Raw genomic sequence first — 17680 nt, 5'->3', positions numbered from 1 at the left:
AGAAAAAAGAAAATTGCCAAAGAGATGGCTAAGAACTCAAGAAAATAAAAGAAAATTGTATAAAGCAATAAAAGACCTGAAAGTGTTGATTCAGAATGAACAATACCAAGGCATTTAGGAATAGTTAGAACATCTGACACAAACTGACACTACACATTATTCATTGTGGAGGACAACACCAAAAATGAAAAGGTACCAGCAGTATAATCCTCCTGTAATCCTCCTTTTTGTCATTTCGCCGCAACACAAAATTAACATGGATAGATTTGTGGCTATTAACTGTATTCTCCAGTCTCTAGTCCTTTTGTAATTTATTGATTTGTTGAAACTATTACTACAGCTTTAGATCATATTCAGGGCAACACTTGTTAATATGGCAACTTGAGCCTATTTTAATGTCTGTAAAAACCAGATAAAATCGGCTGCAGGATTACAATTTGGAGCATTTGTTATATATTGTTATTTCATCACAACTAAGAGAAAACTTGGATAGAAGATTTCGTAAGTTTTTAAAATATCACCTGAAATAAATGAAACCGTACTGGCGTCATACTACTACTCTAGTTACGAGATACGTTGGTTGTCAGAAAGCATCAGAACATAACAAATCATTCAAAATCTTGTAATTCATGCCTTAGAATCCATAAAAAAATTCTTGGGAGTAACAGGAGTAGCAGTACTGGTAAGGAAGCTGATGCTTTTATTGTTTTTCTGAACAGTGATCAACTACAGATATCAAAAAAGGAGTTAGAGTTAGTCAGCTTCTCCTAAGTGGTTGAAACAAAAAGTTTATCCTTGAACGTTGTCCAAAATAAGTTTGTGTTCATCAGGACCTGTAGAAGGATTGTTCTCTTTAGCAGGTTTTATTCATTCTCCAATAAGAGGCTGTTTAACATCTCATAGTATATTTAAAAATCTAGCGTACAGGAAAGGAAATTCATATTTTACTGAACTAAATTAGTTCTATTATATTTAACCCAACACCTTACTAATTTATAATCTTGTAATTTGTATTTTCATTAAAAACAGTTAAAATACTCTATTTTGTATTTTATATTTCAAATGCACTACTTAAAATATTTGTATTTCGTGTTTTAAATACAGGCGAGATATTATTTTGTAATAGGTATTTTAATTAAAGAAAAGCATTTATTTTCCTCAACTCTGTCAATAAGTATGACTGATTAAAATATAAAAATGAGTTTTATTCTTGTTAACTCGACGAACCAACATATTACAAGGAAACATCTTTAAAATACCACGAAAGGCGGTCAGTCAGATGAACAGGATACCTTGACATACGTGCTCAAGTAAAATTAGCTTTATACGATCTGAAAGCCGTAGCCGGTATATTAATTTCCTTCTAATATCGGTCTTAAAAGGCAGCTCTTTGATTATTAATGTTCTCGTCGGAAGATTCGGAATGGTATTAATCCAATTTGGGTCACCGAGCAACCGAGTATGTCGTTAAGAGGTTTTTATACATGGGCCCATTGACGAGGTAATCAACATCGTCTAGCTTATCGCGAAGGAAATTTTGTTGCTGAATAATTATCGACTCTTAAAGAGCTTGCTTTTTTTGGGAGGCAAGAACGGTTAATTTCAATTAAGCATTAAATAACAACGAGGAAGTAATAATAGTGAAGCAATTTCGGGGTATTATGTACAGCAAGCAACTGCTTATATGTTTTTGTAACCATTTCTTATTTTCATATATTGCCTTTAAAAGTTAATAAGCGCATTCACCATTTTCGGCGTATTCGCCGTTTTGTTTTTATTCTTTAAACTAGCGCTCATTACTGTGAATAAATGGTCTATAACGTGTAAGTATCGCTCTTACCATCTGCTAAAATGTAATTAGAACAATACCTCAGTTGTAGGTCATAATATAGCTTTTTTCGTAGTTTTAACCGTTACTCCATTCCGAAATTGGTTGGTAAGGCGTACATTTTCTAAATTATAATTTGTTTTCGTCCTAAATATAAATATGTTTTAAAAAAGTAGATTGATACCGATTTATCATACAATTATGTTTATTTCGTTGTTTTAAGGATTGCCGAAAAAACTAACTAAACCGAAACCGCCTCACAGTTGACCCCTGTGGATCACTACTGCTACTGCATTAAATTTGGGGATATGGCACCCGCTGATCGGGCAGCCGTTATTGGGCACGAGAGCCCGGCGATTCTATTGATTCGCGAACCTGAGTTAACACACAACTGGGTACTGTTGTATGGGGGCAAAAGTTATGACTGTAGCGACGGATGAGGTCGTTTCAGCCTGGAAAAGGGGGGGAGCTTAGCGGTGATGCGGTGCTAAGCTCCCAGCATGTCGACCAGCTCGCGAACAAGCGCGTTTTCAGAAGAACTTGAGCTGAGTTGTTGTTTGTGGAATGATTGAGATATGAAGTGCTTGATTTCTGGAGTGTCAGTTTCCCTATGGATTTGATTATTTCTGACAAACCATGGAGCGTTTAATATTCTCCTGAGGAGCTTATTTTGGAAAACTTGAAGCCGTTTGACCTGGTTGGGTGTAACAAACTTGAAGTAGACATTAGATCCGTAGAGGAGTACGGACCGAATTAACATCTTGTAAAATAAGCATTTGATGGAGATGGGAAGCCTGCTAGAAGGGCAGATCAGAGGAGATAGCAGGTTTGCTATCCCCGAACCTTTTTGGATTGCTTTCTGGATTTGGGAATGCCAACCGAACCGCCGGTCGAAGTGAAGACCTAGGTACGTGACGTTATCCAGCCATGGAATTATTGCGGTGTCGATCTTAAGTTGCGAGACGCGCAGTGCGTAACGCTTCTTGTGGAAAATGATGGCCTGGGTTTTCAGGGGGTTGATTTGCAACCTCCAGAATTTGAACCACTTGACCGCATGATCGAGCTGCTTCTGTAAACGCTCATGAATTGTAACTTCGAACCTGGCGGCCGTGAAGAAAGCAGTGTCGTCAGCGTAAAAGGCGACGTCAATATGCTCTTTTCTCGGCATATCTGAAATAAAGAGATTAAATAAGGCTGGGGCCAGCGGGGAACCTTGAGGTACGCCAGCATCGATTTGTTTACGACTGGAAAGTGACGCCCTGATCTTGACCTGGAAAGATCTGTCCGAGAGATAGGACTTGATGAGAGCGGTTAGGTCTTCTGGGAGGCCTAACCGCACGCACTTTGCGAACAATCCGTCGTGCCAGACCTTGTCGAAGGCTTTGGTTAGGTCCAGAAGAACTGCTCCAAGCTTTTTACGTTGGTCAAGAGCATGATGGATGTGTGCAGCCAGACGGGAAGCTTGATGGACGGATGAGTGGTGAGCGCGAAAGCCGAATTGTTCATCTGGAATGATGTTGTTTTCCTTTGTGAAAGAGTTGAGAGCGTAGAGTATTGCCCTCTCGGCAAGCTTCGAAATGGCGCTGAGAAGGCTGATAGGCCTGTAATCAGATGGAGATGATTTTGCTCCTTTCTTGGGTATAACCGCTATATGTGCGTGTTTCCAAGACGCCGGGAAGTGTTGCAGTCTCATGATGGAGTTAATAATGTTTGCCAGTTCTGCGAGTTGCTTATGCGGGAGCTTTTTTAACTGGGTAATCGATATTCCATCGAAACCTGGAGATTTTTTGGTTTGAAGTTTGCCGATCATAGTCTGTAGAGACTTTGGAGATACAAAATGGTTGAGAAGAAAGGCGGGGGTTACTGGTCTTTTGACGGAGTTGGATTCGTTGATGACAGTGTCAATGTCTTTAGTTTTAGTGTTCTGTGCGGGTGGGAGGCATTTCATTTGAGCTTCGTAGGTCTCTGCAAGGAGCTCGACTTTTTCTTGGTCAGTGACTGCAAAATTTCCTGTAACCGCTGACTTCAGGGGAGGGATGACATTGTGCGTCTTCCCCACGAGGCATTTGGAGACACGCCAGAAGGAAGGGGGGCCATCCAGCCTTTGGTCCGCGAGAAATGAGTTCCATTTCATTGCTCGCCAAGTAGAGACGGCCGCCCTTACCCTCTTGCATGCTCTGTTCGCCTCCCTTTTGTCTGCAGCATCAAGGGTAGGATTGCCGAAGTCGAACTACCTCCATCATTTTAATCACTCTGTCGAATACATACACAGCCAGGGACTTGATCAAGCACGAATTTATTTTATTTTAACGATAATATATTAATATAACTCCTTCAGCTATCTGATTAAAAAAAACTAATAAACATATTTACCATTTATGTAAATTGCGCATTCACCATTTAATATAATTATTCATTCACCATCAACAATTGTTACTCCTAAAATGTATTTAGAACGATTCTGTATTTTCGGCCATACCTTAACGTTATTATTGAATATTGTACAGGAAATGTACAGTTAATCATTTTCAATATTTGTAACACATACAATTACAAACTTTCTATATATTTGTGTTATAGCACGTACAAAAACTGTGAATTATTTTCAAACCTATTAAGTACATAGTTTGCAGTTGTGTTTACATATATGGTAATTCAGAGAGGCTTTGCTATTTTTAGTTATACTATTATTATTGTTACTTGTATGCAATTTATCCTAATATTTTATATCAATTAAAATAGTTAATCAACGAGATTTTTAACTCGATATGGAATTCGCCATTTAAATTGATGTGTTGTGGGTGTTGTTTGTTTGTATTTATGGATGTTGCAATTAACTTAGTCCAATATGATGACAAGTAGTAATTATGTTGAGTCGGATACTTCATTTAAAACCTAAAAGTCCATTCGTCTTTTAATTTTAGGCGCATTCACCATATTATTAAAGAGGTTCCTATTTTTTAGTTTTTATATAATATATCAGAAAAGAAACGGTATTTATTATATGTAATATTATTTCGTTAATTGCATAATATTCATGTAGATCATTTATTTATTTTATAACTAATTTATTATTGGAGTAATATAAAATCTAATCAGCGCATTCACCATTTTATTAAATATACACAATAATTATTAATATAGAGTAACTTAGTTTACTGTATATTTATTTTATAATAACAAGAACATTTGTATTCATTACATACAATTGTATCTAATATATTAAGCGCATCCGCCATTTCACTTCATATTTTCATTCAGAGATTCTAAATTATTTTTGAATATATCTGTTTATATAGTGTAAACTATATTTATTACGTAACTTTCAGTTTATTGGTTTCAAAAAGATTCAATTGAATTATTATAAGTTAATTGTACTTTTATTTATACAGGAAATTCTTATAAAAATATGTATGTCTTTAATTGTTTTAAAAAACAAATTCATTTAACAGAAATTGAAATTATTCGAATGTCGTCATATGGTTTGTCGGTTTTCGCGTTCGTTTTTACATTGCTGATGTTCTGTACCACTTCCATTCCTTTGACCACTCGCCCAAATATCGTGTGCTTATTGTCCAACCAGGGAGTAGGCGTAACGGTAATGAAAAACTGACTACCGTTCGTATTGGGGCCGGCGTTCGCCATAGACACCGTGTAGGGTCGATCGTGCCTCAAGTGGGGCCTGATTTCATCCTCGAACTCCCCGCCCCAGATGCTTTCACCGCCAGTACCGTTCCCTGTAGGATCACCGGTTTGTATCATGAATCCTTTTATGACTCTAGAAACCATATATGAAATATTATATATAGATCAAGAACAAATGCTTTTATTACCTGTGAAATATATGACCGTTATAGTAACCATTTTTGCTGTGTACACAGAAATTCTCAACCGATTTCGGACAATCTTTCATGAACAGTTTTATATGAATATCGCCGAAAACCGTGTGAATAATGGCGTTCTCGTATAATCGTTGAACTGCCGGATTTTCTGTGGCGGCCATTGTATCTTCTTTCGATGGTTTCTCATTAAAAACATCTCTGAAAATATATTAACATTATATGGTATCTTCAAAGAAAGTTTATATTCAGTGATTTAAAAAGATAAGCCGTAATAATCCTGATTCTTTCCATAATTCTAGCTTATTCATGGAGTAAGTTAAACAGATATAAACTTTGTGACTTTTCTTGAGACACTTTGTACTTTAATCCAATTGATTCTTAAAATGTAAAAAGCTAAAGTTATAATTACCCATTTTTTAGAATTTTTAAGAATGTTATTGAGCAGAGAAACAAGTTAAAATTAAATCAAACATAAGGACAGACAAAATATGTGTATATAAAGAAAATGTATGTATGAATAACTAACCTGTCTTGATCACCCTGCAAATCATCCGGATCCCTTCTACTAAACAGGTAAAATCTTGATTTTTTATATGCTGTACAGATAAGTATCGGGTCTGGTTGTATTGCTTCCAGTGTAGGATTATTTGAAGCTTCAATTTCCAAAGTTACTGCAGCTTTGGACTTTTTAGCCGAGCCTATCCAAAAATTTAATTTTTAATCTGATTTAATTTTATTATTACAAAATACCTTGATAAAGTGCAATGTTCAATATCCTTAAGTTTTCATTTTTCCCAATAATTTTAACTAACTTGTTGCTGTATATATTAATCAGTTTAATACCTAAAAGTGTAGCAAACATGATAAAATTGCCACTATAATCGAAAACTAGATTTGCAAGATGGAATGCTTCAGACTTCTCCAGGTCCCTCTCCACAGCCATCCTTCTTCCAAACTCCATATTAGGCAACTGCTGAGTGTTTTGTTGTAGTTCTGTAAATCTTGGTAATGTTTCGTCATACACTCTAGTCAGTTTCCCGGAAAGGAAATTAAATACCCTAATTTTGCGGTCAGTTGAAATAGTAGCAAACCTTTTACCATCAGGAGCTATTGTGAGCGATGTTAGGTGTGTTTTAACCTTTGCAAATTCAAACAGATCTGTGTCTAGTTTTGTTTCAAACAGGACATTTTTGGGGAATATAAAATCTTGTTTTAAACCGGTCCAATATTCTAAAAACATTGTACTTTACTATGAATAAAATTATGACAGAAGAATATAATTTACATACCCAGAATATTAGATTTATCTGCTGATATGACAACATCAAATTTTGAATTATAGCGAATTAGAGTTACAGGGTGCAAATGTAATTTCTCCAATATCTTCAAAGGTGCATTAGTACTTCTTCCATCATATACATATATTTTTGAGCTTCCTTGATCTGCCACTGCTAGAGTATGTATAGCATCTCCAGATCCATGTATCCATTCAATTGTATTCGGAATGTAATCCAATTTCATCATATTTATCATATCAAAATTGACTACATCAAATATTTTCAAGGATTTATCTAAACTAGCTGAACATAACAAGCTTCCTGCACTGTTAGTTGCTATTCTAGTTATTGGACCTAAATGACTACGAAAATGCTTGACAAATTCTATACCTAACTCAACTTTCTTCCAAAATTTAATATGTCCATCACAACTTGCTGTTATTATAAAATCAGTTGGAGTTACTACACAGTGAGTTATGGTATCCCTATGCATATAACTTTTCTCATACGACTCTGCACAAGGTAAATTATCTAAATAGAGCATTTTAAAGGGTAATTTTTTTTGCTTTTTTGGTGGAGAGGCCTCTTTAGGAAGAGGACCTATGACCTCTTCATAGTCACTATCGCTTTCATGTTGTCGTTTTTCGGGCCCTTTATTTAATTCGTCCTGGATCTCACTCATTTTTAATTTGTTAATTCGTTTCTAATTTTTATTATTGAAATGTTTCTTATGTTTCTGATTATTTGAAATATTAGAGCTAATTGTTAGGTTATAACATTATCTTAGCTTTGGTTTGAATATTGGCTTACTTCACAATTGATACATGTGTTGTTTTTATTCAGACTTCAGGTATATTTAGTTTTAGGTTATAAATATGGATAATTTATCTGATAAAATAGAAAAAGTGAATTTAAGTGATTCATCAACAGATGATAGTGAAAAGTCCTCAGTTAGTGATAGTGATTCCTCTAGCGAAGAAGGTTTTGATAAATTAAGTGGTTTTTGGAGATAATCAAAACGTGATATTTTAGATGCTGTGCCTAGCTTTAACATTGCTATGTGGGATTTCAACCAGTGTGACCCTCGTAAATGTTCAGGTCGCAAACTTTCTCGTTTAAAATTGATTAAGACCCTTAAAGTGAAGCAGCGTTTCCCTGGTTTAGTTTTAACACCGACAGGTCAGAAATGTGTTAGTCCTGCCGATAGAGTTATTGTCAGTACCAAAGGTATTGCTGTGGTTGATTGTTCATGGGCTAAATTGGACGAGACTCCCATAGCAGCATTGAAACCAGCACATGGTAGACTTTTACCATTTTTGGTAGCAGCTAACCCAATTAATTATGGCAAACCACTGCAGTTAAGTTGTGTAGAAGCCATAGCGGCCACCATGTATATAACAGGGTTTAAAAAGGAAGCCAAGTTTTATTTAGATAAATTCTCATGGGGCCATTCATTTCTGGAATTAAATGATGAACTACTAGAAATATATTCAAATTGTAGTGATAGCCAAAGTGTAGTTCTGGAACAAACTAAATATATTGAAAGGGAACAACAGCTACAAAAAGAGAGGCAAAGTAAGTATTGACAGCATGTACAATTCTCAAATAATCTATCTCAAATCAATCAATTCTCAAATCTATTTTGTGTTTTAGAAGCAAGAGATTTTCCTTCAAGTTCGGATAGTGAGAGTGATTAAAATATAATTTGTATCAGAGAATATTTTTCTATAAAAGAAATGGAAAAATTGATCAAACATAGTATTATTTAAACCTGTATTTCATACATCTTAAAGTGTTCAGAAGTAAAACTAAAACAACAGTAAGTACAGATTATTTATGAAAATTCTATTATAGTAATTAAAAGTGATAAAATACCAATCCGTTCTGATTAATCGTAGGTATATACAATAAGTGTGGGATATATAGTCACAGGGAAGGCCATATGGGGCACTGATTTTCTTGAGTGTTAAATAACTACATATTATATAATTTCATTTATAAGGTCAGAGTTAATTTCTTCACTATGGCCTCAATTTGGATCATTATTTCATGGGGAACATGAGAAAAATTGTATTTATCAAGTCCTTTTTATGATTGAATGTCATACTTATTATTCAATCTTATAAATTATTTATATATAATGCATTTTCTTCCTGAAATTTTTTGGAGCAATACAATATAAATATAAAATATAATTTGGTGGCGCATTCACCATATTTTTAAAAACCTTACAATAATATAAATTCCTTTGAAAATATTTTAGAGTATTATTGGCAGCACATGCATCAGATATAATTTTATTTAACTTTTATCCAAGATTAAATTGTTATTTTCTGTGAGTGCCTAATATTGCTATAATTTACAAAATAAATGAAAAAGTAATTGTATTAAATATAGTTTTATTTAAAATTGTAATTTGTACAAATTAAATGTTCATAATTAAAAATAAAAAAATAGCAAGTACTAATTATTTATAAATATGCAATAATTATAATTAAAAAAAGATAAAATAACTGTCCAATTCAGATAAATTATCACATATACAATATCCATAGGATATATAGAGTACAGATAAAGCCTTATGTGGCACTGACTTCTTCCAGTGTTAAATGAGCAATAAACCTAAGTCTCAACTGCAACGCCGGTCTCAACTTCCTCACTATGGTTTCAATTTCTTTCTTCATACTATCACCAATAAACATATACTTTATGTGATATAGAAGATCACATATTGGGTCCATGTATTTCAGTTCTTGTTGTTGAGCATCAACTTGTGCCAAGAGCTCATATATTGAAGTTGTGAGTTGCACCAATGCCATATTTGTTACCCTGAAAAGAATTACATTTAGATTTCATTGGATGATGTCAGTTGATCCTAATACCTCTGCAAAAAGGGTCCCACCAGATGACAGACAAACAAAAATTGTTCTTCGGTTCTCACTACTGGCGGTAGACTCTCTCTAACCCATCTAGGTACACTGGTTATTTGTCCCGGCCCAGCATGGTGCCAGACCGAGTGAGCCAGTGCCAACATATAACTAAATTTGTTATGTAACAAAGCCAAATGAGTTTCCTTGAAATTAAACATGCGGAAAGGTGAAGAATCAAATGGCCACGTGTCCAGTTCCGACAGTATAGTCAACAATCTATCGTGGAGAACGCTCCAGTAACTGATGGGCAATGCCGATAAAATCAGCCCGATCGCATTGATCCACTGGTGAATATCTCCAGAAGGAATCATAACATAGCCTGTCGATATACAACAATAAGCAACAATATTCATACTCTTCAAAAACGGTTACCTTTGGCTACGACATCTAATAATCCATTAGCAACTGCCACGGGACCAGCCGGTAAAGCCATCAATTCAACACAAGTCGTGTACAGGATGTGGGCGCCGGAATTTGGGAATTCGTTGAATCTCCAGTCAATCATCGAGTTGGATTTGGTCCCGTTTAAGATGGATACTACACGCCTTCAATTAAATCAACAATCAGTACAAATTTGACCTATTACAGATACACTTACTCTACGAGTTGTATGTAATAATCTAGTTCTGGTATCCAAATGTCGTCGGAGTTCTTGTTGAGGAAGGCTTGGTACGGTTCGGATAATGTTTCTTTCAAATTGCCTAGAACCGCTGCTATTAATCTGGAAAAAAACAATTATTATGTTGTTCGACGAGCGATTGGTGCTTTTATTTTTTGATTAATTGAGATTTAGTGGTGGCCCTAAGGATGTTGATTGGTGATTTAGGTCTCATGAGTGACGTAGAGTGATACGATGAGGGTATACGAAGAGTGATGCTCTAGCTAACAATAGAATAAAGATGTATTTGAATATAACTTTAAAAAGTCTCAAAAGAATGTGTCGTTTAACCAGCTTTAGTGCCTTAACTTGCCCTAACGGGATATACTGTTGCTCAAATACTCGCAAACTCATTGCGATTTAAGTGAAATCTGGGTTATTATCAAATATTATCACATAGGAATTAAATTGCTACTACCATTTCTAAAATATAATAAATACCACGAGCTTTGTTGCTTCGTTCTCTCGTTGGCTGGATATTGGAGCAGACGAAAATAAAACAAGAGAAAGTGTCAAAAAATTACGGATTAAAAACTGGACAGAACTATCTACTCCAAAGGATCTAGACAGCTTCTTTGGAAATAGACACAGGCCAATTCAATTCAATTCACCCTCTTATACAACTTAAAAATTATCAAGAAAAATCAGCGAATTTGGGAATTGCAATATTCACCCTATTGGCCAAATCTAGTTTCCCTAAGTAATACTAAGCGTATTTTGATAGTTTTTTTTGTTACATACGAAATCATAGTGAATATATAATGTATTTTAATGCAGCTAAGATATAATAAATGAAAGACTTACCTGCGTTTTAATGGAGGCCTATCTCTTAACTTGGCTTCATAGTAGTGAAGAGTATTATAAACGTACGTAACAGGCCTATCGTGAAATTTATATAAACAACCCAGTCTTTCCAGTAATACTTCTAAACTTTTTTGCACTTGTTCAATTTCGATGAATCTACAAGTGTATAGAATTATATACATAAAAACAAACACGTTTATTACGCGTATATTACCTGTGGACCACTATATCGAAAACAGGTAGGAATCTGAGACAAACGTTCCCGAAATACGGATGATAGCCGCTGGACTGTTCTTCCAGCGCGAATTTCTCGGGATACTTCCGATGAAATTCCAGATGTTTCTCGTGCCAATTGGTCTGGTTCCAGTGGTCCGGCGAGTTCTCCTTGACGAAATCGAACACGCGATTTCGGAATTCCGTCGCCTTCAGCAGCAACAGCTGAATAAGGAACGAGCAAACTTGGGCGTCGTTTCCTTCCTGCATTCGCAGCGCGAGACACAGGACCAGACGGTCGAAGGTGACGATGTTGTACTTCCATATCATGTCGTTTATGATGTCGACGCATTTGTTCACATGAGAACCGCCGGCGGAGTTCGTAAATTCAAACACGAGACAGTCGCAGAACTTGCGCAGATGAGCTGAGAAGGCTCTCGCACCTATCCGCTCCAGAATCCTGCAGTGAAGAAACAACGTTGAGGATCGATAACAACTAAAAATAGCGAAACATTTACTTATATGCTATAGGACTGATGTGATTAGTCTCCAGTAACATTTTCCATAACAAACAAAGGAACAACGGAGGAGCACCTGGCGCCCCGAAGTGAGCCATGATATCGTTCTCGTTGTTCATCGAAGCCCACTTGCGATTTTCCTCCTCCACCGCCTTTCTGAGTTGCTGTTTGTTTTCCTGAAAAAGCATCTAAACATGAAGATTCAAGTCTGGCTTAGATGGCTGACCAAGCTTACTTGCGGCATGGCGTGCTGCGTGAAAAACTCTTGCAACGCCCTCGGGAAGCACTCGAGCGTGTGTGGGGCCCAAGCGTGCGGCGTGCTCTGCGCTATAGTCGCGAGCAAGTCGTGACACCAAGCCCCATCCGAGCCGGTCACGTGCGTAGCCCGGGCCAGCGTTAAAACGAGGGCCCTGTTGAGTTCTTCCGATTCGGCCGAAACGATGGTCTTCGGTTCTTGAAGGAATCGAGATAGCTCCGGCTGAACGTCGCCACTGCCCAAACCTGAATATGATAAAACGATTTTATTAAGATTTCGAAGGAATAATACACAAAAAAACCCACCCGTGATTAATCTCAGCGCGGTAGATTCCACGCAAAGATGTAGTTGCGTTTGGTTCGCTTGAGGAACTGCAGCTAATGAGTGTAAGTGACTTAATAATTGTACCCTGAAAATTAGCACACAATAAAGTTTAAAATATATTCCAAATATACAGTATGTTTGACGAGAACCTGCGCAGCTATACTTGGCTGATTAAGAAAATCGCAAGTAGCTAAATCATTCTCTTGGGATGATTGGTATATAGAATGTTAGTTGTCGTTCAAACTTTGCCAGAGAGTGCGCTTCGTCAAGAGAGTGACAAGTTTTGTGTTTGCACTGACCGAAAAACGTCCAGAATCACGGATCACATCCGCTGTACTCTCCAGACCTTGCCTCGTCCGGGTATCAACTTTTCGCATCAATGGGACACGAACTTGCAGAGCAGTACTTCAATTTCAAAGAAGTTAGAAAATGACTTGATGAATGGTTTAGTTCAAAGGGAAAATAGTTTTTTTTTAGGATGGCATCCATAAATTCCCTTTAAGAAGTGTAGAACCAAATGGCCATTGCTATGGATAAATACATTTTTCCATTTTATTGAAAATTGCAGTTTTTTTTCCGAAAAAAAAGGTAATGACTTTCTGATACACCTGGTATATAGAAGGCATGACCTTGGTCTGCCGAATCACAGCAAAACGACGAAAAAGCAGAATAACACGATTTTAGCATTCCGGAAGAATTTCAGCTTATCATCAACGTGGTGAACAATCGGTTTTGTTTAAAAAAAATCTTAAAGTATCATATGAAACCATATAAACTTTTACTGGTTCATAAGATGAATGTGTTCATAGTATAAAATAATTCTCGGACGAAATATTTTCTTGAGCACGTTCTTCGGTCACTCATACCTAGATGTACTTAGTCCCTTGCACATATTTAAAAATTTGAAACATTATCAAAATCTAGAGTAGTCAAGTCATTTAATAATATACATTACAGGTTTTATCAGCGTTCTTTGTATCAAACAGACAATATCTTACAATATACTTACCGGTAATGGGGATGTATGTGGTGCATCCTATAGCTAAACATCTCCAAGAGTGTATATAAGGTACCCCAAGCATGATACTTATACACTTGTGGTAGTAGCTGTGTGATGAAGCCTTTAATTCCCAGTGATTCTATTTCGGTGTAAACTAAAAGTCTGCTGTATGTTTCCACCAATGCTGGTGCCAGTGCTACACCTAAATTTAAAAATATACATATTCGATCGTCGACAAAAGATCAAAAAATGTCATATACCTGTTTTACTTCCGGCCAACTTAATTACGTGTGTGACTATACTATGAATGAGGCTCATCTTTGAGTGCACCGTCAGGGAATCCAAAACAGCCATGCTCAGAGGACAGGTTGGTAGGGAACAATTCATCGATGGCGTTTTCGTGCTACCCTGAATTGTCTCTACCAAAGCTGCCATTGGTTTACTGTAACAATTATAAAACGTAGTATCTCGATGGGTAAAACTATCTCTTTTTTTACAGAAACATACCTGAAACATTCTTGGTTTGTGCTGTACGCATTGCACAGAAGGGCTATGCGATAATCGTTTCCCATTGTCAGGGGGCTGTTGCTAGGCGGTACGACGTGTTGTAAAAATTCGTGATGGGATCTGAGCTTATTTGGTAATGGCCAGCTAATGTTGCTTTGCTCAGACTGCGCCTGAAATAGTATAGAAAAATACTGGTACTTTCTTTACATTATAGTAAGGGCCTACTAGGTAAATCTTTTGTGGTTTTTATGGTGTTTTTTTTACAATTCTTGTGGTTATACAATATTTTTTGTTGTTTCATTGTCTAGCCATAGATATTGTCTACTTGAATTGTGTTCGTTCGAATTAGTACGATTCTTTTGCTATTATATTGGCAAGCATGCCTAGGAAGTCTTTTTGAACCAACTTTTCATATTGGTTATCTACTTTTTGGTTTACAGTTGAAAGAATAATACGTCTTACGGCATTTTAGACAAATTTTCAATTTTTATGTCATATTTTTCATATAAATATGGAGTAGTCATGTTTCTTAAGTAAAATCATAAAAATAAGTTTAGAAATAACATTTTCCGCGCTCGGGTAGCCAACCCAGCCCAAACTGTGCCTCTAGAGTGATCAACATGACTTATGAACTACTATGACTATTACAACCTTACCTTCTTCATCAGATGAATCCAAATACACGTCATCGCCATTTGTCTCGTACATTGCGGTTGATTGAAGTCCGGAACAGGTAGTGGTGGTTCTTGTTCTGGGAACAGTAGCTCGTATAATTTCAACACCGGCATGAAGTTTGCCAGTGGGTTGCGTTGTATCGAACCCGATATGAATTGAAGAAGAACCCACATTAGTTGGTCGCGTCCCTTCCTTAAATCTCTACCCTGCAATAAAACAGTGATGAATTTAGCACTGTTAACGTGTTACGTGATACACTTTACCTGCAACCGAGTGTGCAACGTCATCACGATATTTGGAAAACTGGCAAATTGAAATAGGACAAAATATATTAGCTGGGAAGATAGGTGCAGCCATAGCCCTTCTGTTTTATCTTCATCTATTTCACTCCTCTCTAGAGCAGAAATTATTAATTCCACTAGTTGTTCATCAATCGCCTGGCAATGTTGTTTATGTTGTTTATTCAATCCAAGCATACCACAAACCTGAAACAAATATAAGTGATGATGTTACAGTGACAAATTATCTTAATACTTTTAAATTCCTAAACTACTATTGTATTACATATTATTTTCTCACAAGATCTTAATTTGAGTAATGTAGTAGAGAAAAAAACCAGTACTAGTAATAAGTCATTTGACCGGAAACGTGATTAGAGTTTTTAAAACATTTTTTAGTTTTGCTAGTATATTTATATTCTCTTATGTTCATTTATTAAAATATTATAATAAATCCTTCAATAGTAATTAATTAAAAAATAATAAGTCTTCTAATGATTAAGTAATGATACAGCCAGTGCCACAGCACTTCTCTTACACAACAACAAGGCTTCTCTCTACAACACTATAAGAAAGTGGTAAGCAAATTTACAACAGAGATCTTTCTGGATTTCCAAAAAGATTGTTAGATCCTCGACGTTCAATTTCTTTTATGAAACCAAAGAGTCGAGAGAGTAAAAAGCTTTCGATTAAGAAAAACCCTACTTCTATAAGGAACTTGAAACGAATTAGAATTTATCAGACTGTAATAATGAGAACATACCTTTGATCAAACATTCAAATTATTTTAAGCCGACTCAACTACTAAAGGTCATTATGAAATAGGAATGAAGGACAATGTTTTTATGACAATTTTTGATGGTCATAGTCAGCAATATGATAAAATTTGTAAAAGAAAAGATCGCAGTTTGAACTTCAGATAATAGTTGATGTTTTTACAGAGTTTTTAAAATAGATAAATTTGTGCAAAAAATATGACCAGATTTTTATTTTACATATGGTTTAGACCATTTATATTATATTATTATAAAGTTAATATAATCTATGATAAAATATTAGCAAATAGAGAATTAGATAACTTGATAATAATAAAATATGAAATTTCTGCTAATCAGTTATGCAAAGTATAAGTAACCTTACAGTAATTAGAAATTCCATGTAACCTTTAGGCTTATTAAAAATTGTGACAATTAATTACAAACAAAATGTAATTATGCTCAATTATTATTAATAATGCAGGTATTCTTCAATAAAACATTAATTTTGGTTGCTAGTCTACTATTAACACAACACTACTACAATCTAGTCCAGAGACTAAAATCTATCTATTAAAGAGCTACTTGATTCTGTTGCTCTAATATAGATAATGTAATTTTTGAGTTGAGTCCTCTAATTATATTTTTTTTAGTGTCAAATATATTGTACTTACCATATCTCTGCTATAGGGTTGTTCAAGTACATATCTCAATAAACCAGTTTGTTTTTCTAGCAATTCTGGCTCGAAAGGTAAAGTACCTGTAAAAGTAGCATTAAATATTGAGCAAATCAAAATAATTACAATTAAAACCTTTCAAAGCAAATCTGAGGGTACTTGGATCCAATTTCCAAGGATTAACTAAGAGTTCAGGACATCCACTGTGCTCTACAACAGGACGCATCTCAGAATGGCCGATAATAGTCAACATTTGGGCACAAGGCCTGAAGCTCTCTACATAGTCAGAGAAAAGTGCTGACAAGCTCCAATGAGGACATTCTGGATAAGACTATAGCAGACATGATTAAAACAATATTAACAAGTAACTAAATAACACTACCTTTTGTAGTTCATTCACAAGTAGATATCCTGGAAGTAAACAAACATCTCTGTTCATAATTTTTTCAGCAACATCCAGTAAAGCTTGTGCTTGTGGTTGAACACTAACAGTAATAACAAAAGGAAGCCCCTTTACTTTTTCACAGCAACCTTTCATTATTTCACGAACACCTTTGTATTCCACCAAATCAATTACTGATTTTATTAGCTTGAAACACAATATCCAAAAACGTGAATTACTATATTGTAATTGTTCACAGGTTATAATAAATTCACAAGCCTTCCTCGCGGGCAGAGAACCTTTTCTAATAGAGTGTTCTAATAAATTAAACAATAGTTCCATTTGACTCTGAGATCCTTGAATTGTGACATGAATATAATGCCTTAGTGCTGTATCTATCAAATCTGGATTTAAATTTGTGAAGAAGTCGGAAAGTTCTTGTTGCCACCTTGCAACATTTTGGGCTTCGTCTTCGGGCCGATGTACTAGGAAACAACTAAAGGCTTCTTCAATACCATCCACATGTAGGATATTATTTAAAATTACAGATAGAGCCTCGGCCATGATTAATATTTTTTGAATTAAACTTGTCTGTTAAAAATCATAGTAGGTTATCTATAATTCACTAATTATACGTCCACAAACGTTAGGTAACAAACTACACTGAAACTCACAAACACAAAACAATATAATGTTATTGTTTGTGGTTATGTTTTTCATAGCATAGTTGTCAAACAACCACAGTGTCACCAATAG

General features: G+C 35.5%; 3 protein-coding genes across 5 annotated transcripts; 1 reads left to right on the top strand and 2 right to left on the bottom strand.

The window, feature by feature from the left end:
- Window positions 1–5189: 5189 nt before the first annotated feature.
- Window positions 5190–7755, bottom strand: LOC143203708 (peptidylprolyl isomerase domain and WD repeat-containing protein 1). Its single transcript, XM_076415966.1, has 5 exons — window positions 6960–7755; window positions 6421–6900; window positions 6197–6368; window positions 5662–5868; window positions 5190–5606 (listed from the first exon to the last, which is right to left on the bottom strand). The coding sequence occupies exons 1-5, from the start codon at window positions 7627–7629 to the stop codon at window positions 5270–5272; spliced, it is 1866 nt and encodes a 621-aa protein (XP_076272081.1). The 5' UTR covers window positions 7630–7755; the 3' UTR covers window positions 5190–5269.
- A 12-nt stretch (window positions 7756–7767) lies between these two features.
- On the top strand, window positions 7768–8701 carry LOC143203716 (18S rRNA aminocarboxypropyltransferase). The gene is made up of 3 exons (XM_076415976.1): window positions 7768–7928; window positions 7980–8522; window positions 8601–8701. The coding sequence occupies exons 1-3, from the start codon at window positions 7823–7825 to the stop codon at window positions 8642–8644; spliced, it is 693 nt and encodes a 230-aa protein (XP_076272091.1). The 5' UTR covers window positions 7768–7822; the 3' UTR covers window positions 8645–8701.
- A 628-nt stretch (window positions 8702–9329) lies between these two features.
- MED23 (Mediator complex subunit 23) lies at window positions 9330–17649 on the bottom strand. Of its 3 annotated transcripts, none has more exons than XM_076415958.1 (17): window positions 16925–17649; window positions 16678–16873; window positions 16540–16625; window positions 15096–15317; window positions 14814–15038; window positions 14158–14327; window positions 13911–14092; window positions 13660–13852; window positions 12632–12735; window positions 12297–12571; window positions 12071–12246; window positions 11554–12012; window positions 11340–11495; window positions 10476–10598; window positions 10250–10422; window positions 9830–10196; window positions 9330–9776 (listed from the first exon to the last, which is right to left on the bottom strand). In XM_076415958.1, the coding sequence occupies exons 1-17, from the start codon at window positions 17486–17488 to the stop codon at window positions 9527–9529; spliced, it is 3921 nt and encodes a 1306-aa protein (XP_076272073.1). In that variant the 5' UTR covers window positions 17489–17649; the 3' UTR covers window positions 9330–9526. The 3 variants fall into 3 exon arrangements, with proteins under 3 accessions (XP_076272073.1, XP_076272072.1, XP_076272074.1); XM_076415957.1 differs by having other exon boundaries at window positions 12071–12258; window positions 12306–12571; XM_076415959.1 differs by having other exon boundaries at window positions 12306–12571.
- Window positions 17650–17680: the final 31 nt, after the last annotated feature.

The sequence above is a fragment of the Rhynchophorus ferrugineus genome, unplaced genomic scaffold (assembly GCF_030347505.1).
Source record: "Rhynchophorus ferrugineus isolate W39M unplaced genomic scaffold, kcgeb_rfMv2 rfM10, whole genome shotgun sequence".
Lineage (NCBI taxonomy): Eukaryota > Metazoa > Arthropoda > Insecta > Coleoptera > Curculionidae > Rhynchophorus > Rhynchophorus ferrugineus.
This window is presented reverse-complemented; position numbering and strand designations above follow the sequence as displayed.

What these genes read in the sequence shown, in the direction of transcription:
- LOC143203708 (XM_076415966.1), bottom strand. Translation starts at nt 7,629, where the DNA reads ATGAGTGAGATCCAGGACGAATTAAATAAAGGGCCCGAAAAACGACAA. An exon ending in AGATAAATCTAATATTCTGG is followed by an intron (nt 6,901 to 6,959) that starts GTATGTAAATTA and finishes CAATGTTTTTAG; the next exon opens with AATATTGGACCGGTTTAAAA. An exon ending in AACGGTCATATATTTCACAG is followed by an intron (nt 5,607 to 5,661) that starts GTAATAAAAGCA and finishes TATGGTTTCTAG; the next exon opens with AGTCATAAAAGGATTCATGA.
- LOC143203716 (XM_076415976.1), top strand. Translation starts at nt 7,823, where the DNA reads ATGGATAATTTATCTGATAAAATAGAAAAAGTGAATTTAAGTGATTCA. An exon ending in TGATTCCTCTAGCGAAGAAG is followed by an intron (nt 7,929 to 7,979) that starts GTTTTGATAAAT and finishes GTGATATTTTAG; the next exon opens with ATGCTGTGCCTAGCTTTAAC. An exon ending in GCTACAAAAAGAGAGGCAAA is followed by an intron (nt 8,523 to 8,600) that starts GTAAGTATTGAC and finishes TTTGTGTTTTAG; the next exon opens with AAGCAAGAGATTTTCCTTCA.
- MED23 (XM_076415957.1), bottom strand. Translation starts at nt 17,488, where the DNA reads ATGGCCGAGGCTCTATCTGTAATTTTAAATAATATCCTACATGTGGAT. An exon ending in AACCCTATAGCAGAGATATG is followed by an intron (nt 15,318 to 16,539) that starts GTAAGTACAATA and finishes TATTTGTTTCAG; the next exon opens with GTTTGTGGTATGCTTGGATT. An exon ending in GTTGGCCGGAAGTAAAACAG is followed by an intron (nt 13,853 to 13,910) that starts GTATATGACATT and finishes TTTTAAATTTAG; the next exon opens with GTGTAGCACTGGCACCAGCA.